Genomic DNA, 13,817 nt, shown 5'->3' on the forward strand with positions numbered 1-13,817 from the left:
GTGAAATGTGAATGGATCTTGATTTTATAATATAAGATTATTATTTATGAAATGTATCTAATACAGTTGAACCTGTCTGAATGGGAAACCTGGATAAACCGGGAAGAAATCGTGGCCCCGTCATTTATATTTTTTAAACCCTTAGAAGTGGGGAAAAATTGCTAGTCCCTTATAGGATTCCAAATTAGAGAGGTTCGACTGTACAAAATACAGTTATAAATAGGCTTGCCAAATATCCAAAATGTCGATTCGGGACGCGAATCCGCGAACATTATCGTACTTTTTTTGATTTTACCGAGGCGATATGAATTTTCAACTTCAACACCCTGACTGTCAAAGCTCCAATGGTGTTTATTCCATTTGATGTGGTCGCGCTATTAAGTTCAAAGTTGGGCAGTTCATCACAATAAGAATAATTGTGTTCTCTAAATCTATAGTTACATAGATCCACTGAAGTTTGAAGCAATAAATTTCAGATGGTTTTAGTAAAGGTCAGGCACAAGAAAGGAAGGTCAGTGAAAAAGGGAGAGGTATGAATGGTATGATCTTCAGCTATTATAAAAGAGAACCTAAACGTCTAATAATAAGTTAGTAGGTAACTATCAGCTATCATAAACAGAGTAGAGACCAGGGGTGCCCAACCTTGGGGACTCGCGGGCCACTTGAATAAAATCTGCATCACCTTGCGGACTATTTGGTACCTAGATACGTTCCAATTAATGTTAACAAGAAAAAAGATTATCAGGTTTTGATCCAATTTAATTTTTTTGGCGAGATTGTGTAAATTTCGACGTAAAATGGATCATATGGTGTTGGCTCTTCCCGTGTAAATAAACATATGACTCGAACTTGAACTGGCGGAGTGACGGGCCACTTTAGGACCGCGGTTGGGCACCGCTGGTTTTGACAAAGGTCATTGCTATATAGTTTGATGCAAGAGTATAAAATTGAATAAATAATTACATTTGGTAATTTTAATGGAATCAAATGCCTTCTTCATTCAAAGAACCTCCAAACGGCCAATTAAATCATCGGTGTCTTCTGACGTAACCTCCTAGCTCGTAGATGAATTGCCAATTAAAAGTTTTTTGCATCTGGATTTTAAACTCGAGTTAGACTCATCTGAACGCAAACTTGGTACTTGTCAATCAATCACAGCAAATAGGTATGTGTGTTCCCATGCCTTCTTCATTCAAAGAACCTCCAAACGGCCAATTAAATCATCGGCGTCTTCTGACGTAACCTCCTAGCTCGTAGATGAATTGCCAATTAAAAGTTTTTTACATCTGGATTTTAAACTCGAGTTAGACTCATCTGAACGCAAACTTGGTACTTGTCAATCAATCACAGCAAATAGGTATGTATGTTCCCATTGTTTAGCTTGAAATATGGTTCAATCTAAACTCTGGAGCTTCCTTGAATTGTTTGACAAGACAACACCATCAGGGTTCCAGTCTGTTCACTTTGATTTAATTCTAAATTAGGTATCTAATTATTAAAAGTTGTGGGGTTTTGAAATTAAATACTAAATACTGCAGTTTGTTGAGGTATTTACAAGGACTATCCTAACATCCCTTTATAAAAGAGAAAATATAAATAATGGCATTCAGCTGACACGTTTTAAATTTTCTTTAATTCTAAATTAGGTATCTAATTATTAAAAGTTGTGGGGTTTTGAAATTAAATACTAAATACTGCAGTTTGATGAGGTATTTACATTTTACAAGGACTATCCTAACATCCCTTTATAAAAGAGACAATATAAATAATGGCATTCAGCTGACACGTTTTAAATTTTCTAAATGAGCATTGTGACATTCCGCCCGTCACCATTTGTTCCAAGCGCGCTTGCCTATCCACTGTTGTTTGATTAAGTCACTTGCTTTCTCAGCAATCATAATGGCCGGAGCATTGGTATTGCCACTGGTCACCGCAGGCATGATACTGCAGTCCACAACACGGAGCCTGTCCACACCATGGACTTTGAGTTCCGGTGACACGACAGCGCTAGGATCAGATGCTGGTCCCATCTTACAAGATCCTGCCTGATGATTCTCAGCACCTGTATTCCTCCTAATGGCGCACTCCCAGTAAGCATCACATCCGAACGGTAAGTTCTCACACCCCTTCACCGGTGTTGTGTCGATTCTGAACCCGTACTTCTGTAACGCTGCGGTCTGTGTTAACCTTATGGCGATCTTGATACCATCCACCAGCGTCTTGACATCATCTGGATGCGTCAGATATCTGGCGAAGATAAGTGGTGGGGTCTGTGGATTGTTATCTTTCAACGTCAAGTAGCCACGACTTTTGGGATGCAATACAGTAGGGAAGATACTAATGGTTCGCTGCGGGACGGGGGTAGAGTTGTTCATCCCGTCACTACGCTCACCTACCTGGCCTGTCCGGGCACAGTTCGCCAAGTAGCCGGAGAAGAAAATCTGCAAGTCCGGATTATCCTCTGCCGGATTGGAGAGGCGACTGTGCACGAAGCCGGTGACTTCTGAGAGGCCGGTACCGGACATCAGGCCGTCTCTGAAGAGGAGATACTCCATGGCAGTAGCCCAGTTGAGAGCCGTGGTGTCTGTGTCATTGATGAAGAAGTTGAGGAAGTGAGCGACATGATTGTGGAGGTTCTTACCAACACCTGGGAGATCATGGATTGGCGCGATGTTCAAGCGACGTAGTTCTTCCCGGGGACCAATACCTGACAGCAGGAGAATCCTAGGACTATCCACAGCACCTGGAAACATAACAGTGGAACACTTTCAGAACTCTCAATAGGTAGACGGGTCATTAGTTCATTACATAATACCTACTCGTACATAAAGGTTCCTTTTCGAGACGCTTTGCTTTCTTCCTCCCTTACAATTAATTATTTATCTGTCAAAAAGGTTAATGATTGCTCAAAACGATTCAGAAAAGTGCCTTCATTAGATCACTGTCGACCAATTGGGTTTCTCGGACTTCAAAGCTCAAGAAGCAATCCTAGCTCAAAACGATTCAGAAAAGTGCCTTCATTAGATCACTGTCGACCGATTGGGTTTCTCGGACTTCAAAGCTCAAGAAGCAATCCTGCAAAGTCCTCCAACGAACCCTGTCAGATAACCCTGATGGGTCCAAACTTAAAGGTTAATGATTGCTCAAAACGATTCAGAAAAGTGCCTTCATTAGATCACTGTCGACCGATTGGGTTTCTCGGACTTCAAAGCTCAAGCAATCCTGCAAAGTCCTCCAACGAACCCTGTCAGATAACCCTGATGGGTCCAAACTTCGTGTTGGAAATTTGACAGCTCTACGATTTACAAGGGTATTGTAAAGCGAAGTCCAATATGATTCATTCGATTGAGTTCTCCATCAAACCCAATCGGCAATAAGTTCATGCATGAAGTCCAGCAGAAATAGCGAATCCGCCAATAATAGTAACAAATAAAATCGTTTCGCTAATAAATAATTATGAATTTCAGAACTCCGAGAATTGCGAAAAGAGATTTAACGTTGCGTGCTACCTATTGGTTGGTATTATCACGTTTCCTATCAAGGATTTCAGTTCTTGTGAATATCATGGAGACTAGTCATACTTATTTTTGATCTCAAGAGGAGTGAAAATAGCTATAAAGGTCTTCGAGAAACATTTGAATAAGAATAAGTAGAATAACTGATAACAGTACGAAGAATAAATCCGCCAATAATAGCAACAAAATAAAATCGTTTCGCTAATAAATAATTATGAATTTCAGAACTCCGAGAATTGCTAAAAGAGATTTAACGTTGCGTGCTACCTAGTGGTCGGTATTATCACGTTTCCTATCAAGGATTTCAGTTCTTGAATATCATGGAGACTAGTCATACTTATTTTCGATCTCAAGAGGAGTGAAAATAGCTAAAGGTCTTCGAGAAACATTTGAATAAGAATAAGTAGAATAACTGATAACAGTACGAAGAACCTAATAGTCGACCATGATAACGAAAGTAGGCGATACACCATAACGAAAGACATCATCATCATACTAGGTATCTACGAAACAATCTACAGTTGGATAGCCAGCCTAGTTAGCTTAGTTGGTAGTGCGTCTGCCTTTTTATTTGTTACTATCTATGAAACAATCTACAGTTGGATATATCAGCGAACTTTATGCGAAACATAAAGTCTCCTCCTCAGAACGGCTGGCTTTCTCCTATCCTGTCTTCCTTCTCGCTTCGATTTCGGGACGATAAAATTTCCGTTGTTATTTATTAGGGTTCCCTCTATCAAACCCTGCTTCGATTTCGGGACGATAAGATTTCCGTTGTTATTTATTAGGGCTCCCTCTATCAAACCCTTTTACCTATGTGCAGTGTGCCTACATTACATTACAAGTTAACACGGGTTCCAGTCGACAATCGTCAAAAATCGAGTTCAATCTCCGGTCGAATGCGTGCAGTGTCCCTACATTACATTACAAGTTAACAAGGGTTCCAGTCGACAATCGTCAAAAATCGAGTTCAATCTCCGGTCGAATGTAGTTTAAACGAATGAATAACGAAAAGTAGCACTAATCTCATTTAAAATGAGATCAAATCAATTGTACCAATAGGTGAGTAGGGTACCTCGTATGCATTCTTGGAAAAGTAGCACTAATCTCATTTAAAATGAGATCAAATCAATTGTACCAATAGGTGAGTAGGGTACCTCGTATGCATTCTTGGAAAAAGCTCATTTACTTTAATAACCTGGCGTGACCTAAAGTCCTCAGCACACATATCAGTGAAGAAAACACTCGTTCAATCATTAAATGGTTCTTTAAATCATTATATTGGTTATTGGTTCATTAAATCATCGTTATTACTTATTAGAGTTATTACTTAGGTGTTGGTTTCGTAGGGTAATAACATGTAAATGTCAGGGTGATATGGAAGTGTTGAACAACATGTTTTCTTTAGATCTTTTAAATTTTATTTAAAATTTAAAACATAATATCAGAGATATGTAATTATGTACCTACCTAGATAAACAGTCGTCCGGAGAATCATAGCGAAGCAGACTGGAATGTCATACAAATTATAGGTACAAACAATCAAAGAACCAGACTGTGACCTAACTTTGACAATATCCTCGTAGGCAATGTAATTCAAATGAGAGTGTTCCCATTAGACAAGACACGATTTTTTTCTGAAGGACAAGTGGGAACGGGCCTTCAAGACAAAATCGTTAATTTAAAAGTTCGATAAAACACTAAGTGAGGTGGGACTTCGATAAAATACTGTTAAAACTCCTTAAATAAATAAATGTCAAAGAAAAAAAAAAAAAAAACAAAAAAACAAACACTCACCAGCACACACGATCACCTCACGACACGATTTTTTTTCTCAATGACAAGTGGGAACGGGCCTTCAAGACAAAATCGTTAATTCAAAAGGTCGATAAATCCCACTCACTGAGGTGGGACTTCGATAAAATACTGTTAAAACTCCTTAAATAAGCGTGGGTTCGATCCCAGCCGAGGTATGGAATTATTTATTTGAGAATTCGACCACCTAATAATGGAGCTCTAAGGGTTAGGTGGTAGAGAACGCCTAAGGCGTTAACCTCGCCTAGTGGTTGCCTTCCACTCAACTACGGGATAGGCATGCTACGACACAGACCACACGAGTCTAATGACTCTAATGTACCAGTTGTTTCATTGCTACGAAATAAAAACGGCGGTGAAATACTCATCTTAAAAAAAATCGTTAATTTAAAACTCATATCAGCGAAAAAACACTCACCAGCACACACGATCACCTCATTCTTCGCCTGCAGACGCTCTAGCCGTCCATTGGTCAGGAACTCCACACCAATAGCTGCCTTGGTCAGCGGATCTACTATAACGCGGGTGACGGTGGTGTTCAGCAGAATGTGGAGGTTGTTACGCGAGATGATTGGACGCAGGAACGCTTTGGACGTCGAGAGACGCGAGCCGTTACGCGTCGTTGTCTGAGCGATCATGAAACCGGTGTGCGAGACACCGTTGAGGTCGCGAACCTGGGAACAGTGAATAAGATGTATGTTAGAGGTTTGACAGAGGGAACTGTCACTGCCAAGGTCTTCTCGTAATTTTCGTAATGTATATTAGAAATTGTCTTAACAATCAGTGGTAATCTCCGAGACTGAGTTCCTAAAAGTAACTTTGATTAAATCGATTAAAGGAAGATACATAAACGGACAGCCGAGAAATTTTCTGTGCCGAAACTGCTAAGGTCTTCTCATAATTTTCGTAATGCATATTAGTAATTGTCTTAACAATCAGTGGTAATCCGAACTCCGAGACTGAGTTCCTAAAAGTAACTTTGATTAAATACAGATAAACAAAATACAGTCGAACCTGGATAAACGAGAATCCAAGGGACCAGCTCATTTTTTCGTTTAAGGTGGTTTAATACAACATTTTCTCGTTTATAAAGGTTTAGCAAAGTGGAAGAGCAAACTGATGAAAGCATTACAAATTTAAACAAGTTAAGAACAAATTCTGCTTTATAGAGGTACCTAATTTTAAAGTTAAAAAACGCGTCCCGAATTTTTTCTGGGACAAAAACGGAAATTCGGGACAAAACGCCCCAAAATGAAAAACTGAACGGGACGCCGGGACACCCCCTGAAATTCGGGACTGTCCCGGCCAATTCGGGACGTTTGGCAAGCCTAGTTATAAATGAAGCTTTTTTACCTCTTCAATAGAACAGTTGCGCTTACTTGGGTGATGTTTCAAAGTCTGAAAAATTGAGGAACTAGGGAATTTTTCTTTTTCTTCTACGACTTCTAAAGCCCGAGATAAATCCACATGAAAAATACCGGTAAATCTTGAAATCTGACGTCATGGCATACGCGCCTGTAGGCGATGACGTCACATCAACTGTCCCGAGCGCGGGCAACACATTAATGTGTTTGTGCGCATACGTTTCTGCGGTTTGAAGCAATAAATTTCAGATGGTTTTAGTAAAGGTCAGACACAAGAAAGGAAGGTCAGTGAAAAAGGGAGAGGTATGAATGGTATGATCTTCAGCTATTATATGAGAGAACCTAAACGTCTAATAATAAGTTAGTAGGTAACTATCAGCTATCATAAACAGAGTAGAGACCAGGGGTGCCCAACCTTGGGGACTCGCGGGCCACTTGAATAAAATCTGCATCACCTTGCGGGCTATTTGGTACCTAAATACGTTTCAATTAATGTTATCAAGAAAAAAGATTATCAGGTTTTGATCCAATTTAATTTTTTGGCGAGATTGTGTAAATTTCGACGTAAAATGGAACATATGGTGTTGGCTCTTCCCGTGTAAATAAACATATGACTCGAACTTGAACTGGCGGAGTGACGGGCCACTTCAGGACCGCGGTTGGGCACCGCTGGTTTTGACAAAGGTCATTGCTATAGTTTGATGCAAGAGTATAAAATTGAATAAATAATTACATTTAAAAAATCCAAATACCTACCTAGGTTAGTAAAAATAAAAAAGCAAAGTAGGTACCTACCTACCTACATAGATGTAGGTTGTAGGTAGGTACAGGTAAAAGGTACCGAACCGAAATTATTTTCTGAATTGTGAAGGCCATTTTTATACACCTATAATTTTCATCTTAAATAAGTAATATGTATGTTGAGTTCGTTACGTGAACCTAACTACAAACGTCAACCATTGTTACTAATACTGGCAAAAGAAAAAAATTGTCATTGGTAGTTAGGTAGGTGTATCTTGGTTCCTCACATGCAACATTTTCCACGTAAGTAACCTATAATCCCATTTAAAATTTACAAAAAAACATTAAATTGAAATTACCTACAGCTTTGCAGTCAAGGTTACTACTAACGAATCTAGTAATCATCTCACTTATAATCATTTACCCAAGTTTTATTTCATGATAGGGTAAATTACTGACTTACCTTGGGGACTATGCACCAAACATTGCGCACCCCACCTAATGTTAAGTAGATATCCTAGTCCAGAAATCAAAGTTGATTTTTTTTTTTTTTTTTTTTTTTTTTTAAGGTGTTTTAAAAAGGGGAATTTAAATTTTTTGGGTTTTTTTTTTTTTTTTAACTTTTTTTTTTTTTTAAGAGGTTTGACAGAGGGAACTGTAACTGCTATGGTCTTATCGTCCCGAAATCGAAGAGAGAAACGGAAGACAGGATAGGAGAAAGCCAGCCGTTCCGAGAACGAACATTATCCCATCAGGATAAAATCCGCAGCCCTAGGGTGATTGCTTTGGGCTGACATTTGGTTTTGGCTACAGAATTTTTTCGAGTGAATGCACTTCACATTCAATCTTTGCTATTTCTTCAGCCAGGGAAGCCCGCATAACTGCTGAGTTTTTTAACGACGCGCGACGGGGGTTTCACCCTCCACTCCGGGACAAACCACCCACACCTGCTCAAATTAACCTCACCCCGGGAAAAGTCACCCATCCGCGGATACCAACCACGAGAAACGTTGCCTAACTTCAGTGAACCACTGGGAAGTGGGGTGCATTTAACATGCTATCGCCGCGCCGAGCCGCTGGCTACTTAAATTTATAACTTCACTGGGACTGAGAATCGACTTGACCCTTCTTGAATAAAACCGCTCGACTGTAGGAGAATGAGAGCTCGACTAAACATAGTCGGTACTTTAGCATGGATAGTAAAATAACCTCTCTAATCATAGGTATACATGAATTGAGTATAGGTTTAGGTACACTAGTGATCAAAAGTATTTGCTGTCGGCCTAGTTAGCTTGGAGGGTGGCGTGCCTGTTTTTCAAAGCGCTAGGTTCGATTCCCGCTCTCGGTACGAACTATATCCTAAACAGATAAGGTTCGTTCTGGGAACGCCTGGCTTTCTCCTTCTCCTATCCTGTACTTCTCTCTTCGGCTGTTGTTATAAGTGTTCTTACAATTCGCTTTATCTTTGTTAAAAAAAAAAAAAAAAAAAAAAACTTAATATTGTTCTGATGGTGCGAACTATATCCTAACTAAACAGATAAGGTTCGTTCTGGGAACGCCTGGCTTTCTCCTTCTCCTATCCTGCTCTTCTCTCTTCGGCTGTTGTTATAAGTGTTCTTACAATTCGCTTTATCTTTGTTGAAAAAAAAAAAGAAAAAAAAATGAAACTTCATATTGTTCTGATAGGGAAAGTTCGACTAATGAGCAAATGATTTCGAGCAGTAGTGTAAGTAGCATGAAATTGGTAGATAGATATCTCAGAATCTTGGGATAGGAGGTTCGGTAAGTAAATTAGGTAGATACCTACCTAAAGTAGATCACTTAGTACTTACCAATTACATAATAAGTCTAATAACCAAGTCGTTTCTCGTCTAAATTACTTCTACCATGATATTCTATCTAAGTCTAAAGTGTCCTGACTCTGTGACAGTAATATTGAATAGCTTTCACAAACTTGTAGCACAGTACCAACGGTTTTCAAGAACTTCGTAGGTAGGTACCTATATTGTGCTGAATTCTGCAAACATTACCCACTGAACAGTCAAGATTCAATTTTCAATCTGATTTTAGGTATAGAAAAGCTATCAAAGTGTCCTGACTCTGTGACAGTAATATTGAATAGCTTTCACAAACTTGTAGCACAGTACCAACGTTTTTCAAGAACTTCGTAGGTAGGTACCTACCTATATTGTGCTGAATTCTGCAAACATTACCCACTGAACAGTCAAGATTCAATTTTCAATCTGATTTTAGGTATAGAAAAGCTATATTTTTTACCATCGTACTTTTTTTGATTTCACCAAGGAGATATAAATTTTCAACTTCAACACCCTGACTGTCAAAGCTCCAATGGTGTTTATTCCATTTGATGTGGTCGCGCTATTAAGTTCAAAGTTGGGCTATTCCTAAAGGGTTTTCCTCTGTTGAAGTGTGTCCAAATATAGTCGACCGGCCGTTAATCGATCCACATCGATCCATCGACTATGTGTGGACACACTGTTAGGATATTATTACCTACGTTTTACGTCACAACTTTCAAGTGCAAAACACGAAATTTTTCACAGACAGGGGGAACCAGTGTCGTAGGTTGTACTCACCGGCATGCCAAGCTCCATAGCGCCCTGCAGTATCGAATGCGACAGTGGCGGATGGTAAGGGAACTGAGTCACCGTCAGGTAGCCTCCTACACCGTGGAAGCCCTGATCCATCATAGTGGCCTGTTGGTTATCTTCTGATTTGAGGAAGTAGGGGAGGACGTCCTGATAACTCCAGCCAGGGTTACCGGCCTTGGCCCAGTTGTCGTAGTCAGCCCGAGAGCCGCGGATATACATCATCCCGTTGAGAACGCTCGTACCGCCTAACACCTGAGGACAGGGGGGAGAAACCATGGGAGGATTTAGTTAGAGAATAGAGACTAAGACAAGTGGGGAGAGAAACCACAAGGGTGTAACTTCGAATCCCACCATCGACAAAAATTTGTACTCGTTTTTCGATTGCAAATATTTCAACGGGTTACTTTCTGGTGTTCTCGTGTTGACTTGTAACTTAGAGACAAATGGAGAGAGAAACCACGGGGGTGTAAGTTAGACAAGTGGGGGGAGAAACCACAGGGGGGTACTTCGAGGGTTCGAGGGACATAAGCTTCTGGGCAACGTAATGCATACGTTACCCTCATCAATTCAAAACACGGCCTAGGTTACCTCCACAACATCCAGATTTAAATCAGAACACTTAAAAGGGTACCCGGACATATTCTCAAGCAATTTATCAAAAATGAGCACAATAATCACTCACTAGAGAAAGAAAAAAACAAGATTTTCCAGGATAGCAGAATTCTTACTGAAAGGTGTTGAACGAAGAAAGGCCATAAAACTGAAACTTAATGAACATTTTGCCCAACAAAAAGTAACACATATGATTGAAAACAATATTTGGGATGTCCCCTAGTAATATCATCCGTATTGAACAGGTAGAAGCGAAGTTATGGACATTTTTCGCAAGTCACTTGCTTTCTCAGCAATCATAATGGCCGGAGCATTGGTATTGCCACTGGTGACAGCAGGCATGATACTGCAGTCCACAACACGGAGCCTGTCCACACCATGGACTTTGAGTTCCGGTGACACGACAGCGCTAGGATCAGATGCTGGTCCCATCTTACAAGATCCTGCCTGGTGATTCTCAGCGCCTGTATTCCTCCTAATGGCGCACTACCACTGGTCACCGCAGGCATGATACTGCAGTCCACAACACGGAGCCTGTCCACACCATGGACTTTGAGTTCCGGTGAAACGACAGCGCTAGGATCAGATGCTGGTCCCATCTTACAAGATCCTGCCTGGTGATTCTCAGCGCCTGTATTCCTCCTAATGGCGCACTGAATGAACATTTTGCTCAACAAAAAGTAACACATATGATTGAAAACAATATTTGGGATGTCCCCTAGCAATATCATCCGTATTGAACAGGCAGAAGCGAAGTTATGGACATTTTTCGAAGTGTCCAAGTAATTTTGTAGGTGAGTGTAGTACCGTAACTAAAGTTATCATGGCCAGCCTAGTTAGCTTAGTTGGTAGTGCGTCTGCCTTGTAAGCGCTAGGCCGCGGGTTCGATTCCCGCCCGGGGCGGATTTTTTTTGTAGGTGAGTGTAGTACCGTATCTAAAGTTATCATGGCCAGCCTAGTTAGCTTAGTTGGTAGTGCGTCTGTCTTGTAAGCGCTAGGCCGCGGGTTCGATTCCCGCCCGGGGCGGATTTTATCCTGATGGGATAATAATGTTCGTTTTCAGAACGGCTGGCTTTCTCCTATCCTGTCTTCCTTCTGTCTTCGATTTCGGGACGATAAGACCATAGCGGTTACAGTTCCCTCTGTCAAATCTCTTAATAATAATAAAAAAAACATCATGAGAAAGTTAAAGAAAAAAAGAAGTTTGGTATTTAATTTTACGTCATCTTTTGTGGTTGTAGTAAGTAAAGCACTTTTTTATATATATTTATTTTTTAGTATTATTCTACAGTAGGTATACTCGTAAGAGGAAATATGTATTGAATTTAGTTGAATAATTTTTTGTTTCTTTTTTTTTCTTCTTCTTTTTTTTCAAAGCGGTACCTACCTACCTAGGCACTTAACTTTGTATTGTACCTACCTTCTCATTTCCAAATGTTGATTATAAATTTGATTATTTTATTATACCCGTACCTCGGTAGGTATTATAATATTAGGTATAGTTTACGTGCTAACTTATTATTTCTCCTTTCACCAATAGGAAGATTGGGACCGATATAGGAACTTGACTGATTATGGAGTAGATCTTGAGACCCGATAAATAATTGCGGGGGACAAAAAATAGATCGATTGATTTAATTGAATCTGGTACTTTTTTCCCCAAGCTAGACTTTTACGTAATTTTGGATCTGGAGAAAAAAAAAAAAATACCGCCAACCGCAGTACCTATTTTAACCAAACGTTTTGTGTTGCATCCTTGTCATATGTGTGAACTACATACCAAATTTCAAGTCTCTAGCTTATACCGTTCCCGAGATATTGTTAAATTACACCGAAAACCGCCAAAAAGCATTTACGTGCCAACTCATTATTTCTCCTTTCACCAATAGGAAGATTGGGACCGATATAGGAACTTGACTGATTGACTGATTATGGAGTAGATCTTGAGACCCGATAAATAATTCCGGGGGACAAAAAATAGATCGATTGATTTGATTAAATCTGGTACTTTTTTCCCCAAGCTAGACTTTTACGTAATTTTGGATAATAATTCCGGGGGACAAAAAATAGATCGATTGATTTGATTAAATCTGGTACTTTTTTCCCCAAGCTAGACTTTTACGTAATTTTGGATCTGGAGAAAAAAGAAGGAGGAAGATATAGTACCTAAATCAGATGAGCCGCTCTTGAGACACTAAAAATAAAGGTACCTTTCTCTCAGCTCCCATGGTGTAGTGGTCACTGCGCTCGCCTTGCACGCGGGAGACCCGGGTTCGATTCCCGGCGCGGTCAAGAAATTTGTACCATGCAAATGATTGATTCCCTGACTGGCTGTTGCGGGGCCCACTCAGCCTCGTGAGGAAAATGAGTAGCTATGACGTATAAATGCGCATAGCGACCGGGCCAGCATGGTAGGTAAACATTGGATTTTAGGATTATTGAGATATTGAGAAAATCCTACAATGCTGCAGTGAGTACCAAAGTTGTGATATAATAACACAAAGAAACTGCATTTACATTTTAGACCGATAAAAACTCTGTTGCTGCAGTTCCCTCTATCAAATCTCTTTAAATATTAATAATAATTTAAAAAAAAAAAAACCTAGTTAGGTACATAGGTAGGTAATGCTAGAGAATTTGGTCCGAATCACGTGGACTTGTAATCTGGAGGTCGCTGGGTCGAGGTCATCGGTATAGATTTGAAGAAAATCAATTAACACGGATTACCTACCTAATAAACTAAGTAGATGGATACCTAGGTACCAGTATAGGTATGAATGGTACCTTACCGATTAATTCGAGTATTTGTCAATAGGTAGGAACTCGGAACAAGAGCAATATTTAGGTAGGTAGGTATACAATATACATTGGTACATACTTACCTACATAGGTAGTTTTTTTTTTAGTAATGCAGAATTCAATGACGGAAAAAATCTGTCTGAAGGTATTTAAGGTTATAGGGTTCTTCTTTTTGATCGCCTAATGTCCATTGTAGAGGTTTGAGCAAAGTCAAACTGCACCGGTTTATAGATAACATAATACCTTTCTACCTACCTTTCTACCTACCTACCTGTGACTGTGGAGATTTATAAAGATTGTGGTGGTCATAAATTGAAGCAAAAAAAAAAAAAAAAAAAAAAAACGCCTAAAAAAAAAAA

At 39.7% G+C, this 13,817-nt stretch overlaps 1 protein-coding gene across 2 annotated transcripts in view; it reads right to left on the bottom strand.

Moving 5' to 3' along the window:
* Positions 1 to 1,185: 1,185 nt before the first annotated feature.
* The window catches only part of LOC103512943 (glucose dehydrogenase [FAD, quinone]), a 19,052-nt gene continuing 6,420 nt past the window's right edge, over positions 1,186 to 13,817 (bottom strand). For both annotated transcript variants that reach the window (XM_008477743.3, XM_026826279.1), the window contains 4 exons: positions 10,033 to 10,299; positions 5,749 to 6,004; positions 1,796 to 2,743; positions 1,186 to 1,626 (listed from right to left, as the gene is read on the bottom strand). In XM_008477743.3, coding sequence (XP_008475965.1) covers positions 1,827 to 2,743; positions 5,749 to 6,004; positions 10,033 to 10,299 — 1,440 coding nt within the window. In that variant the 3' untranslated portion in view covers positions 1,186 to 1,626; positions 1,796 to 1,826. The remainder of the gene's footprint in view (positions 1,627 to 1,795; positions 2,744 to 5,748; positions 6,005 to 10,032; positions 10,300 to 13,817) is intronic.

The sequence above is a fragment of the Diaphorina citri genome, unplaced genomic scaffold, assembly GCF_000475195.1.
Source record: "Diaphorina citri unplaced genomic scaffold, Diaci psyllid genome assembly version 1.1 scaffold902, whole genome shotgun sequence".
In the NCBI taxonomy this organism is placed as follows: domain Eukaryota; kingdom Metazoa; phylum Arthropoda; class Insecta; order Hemiptera; family Psyllidae; genus Diaphorina; species Diaphorina citri.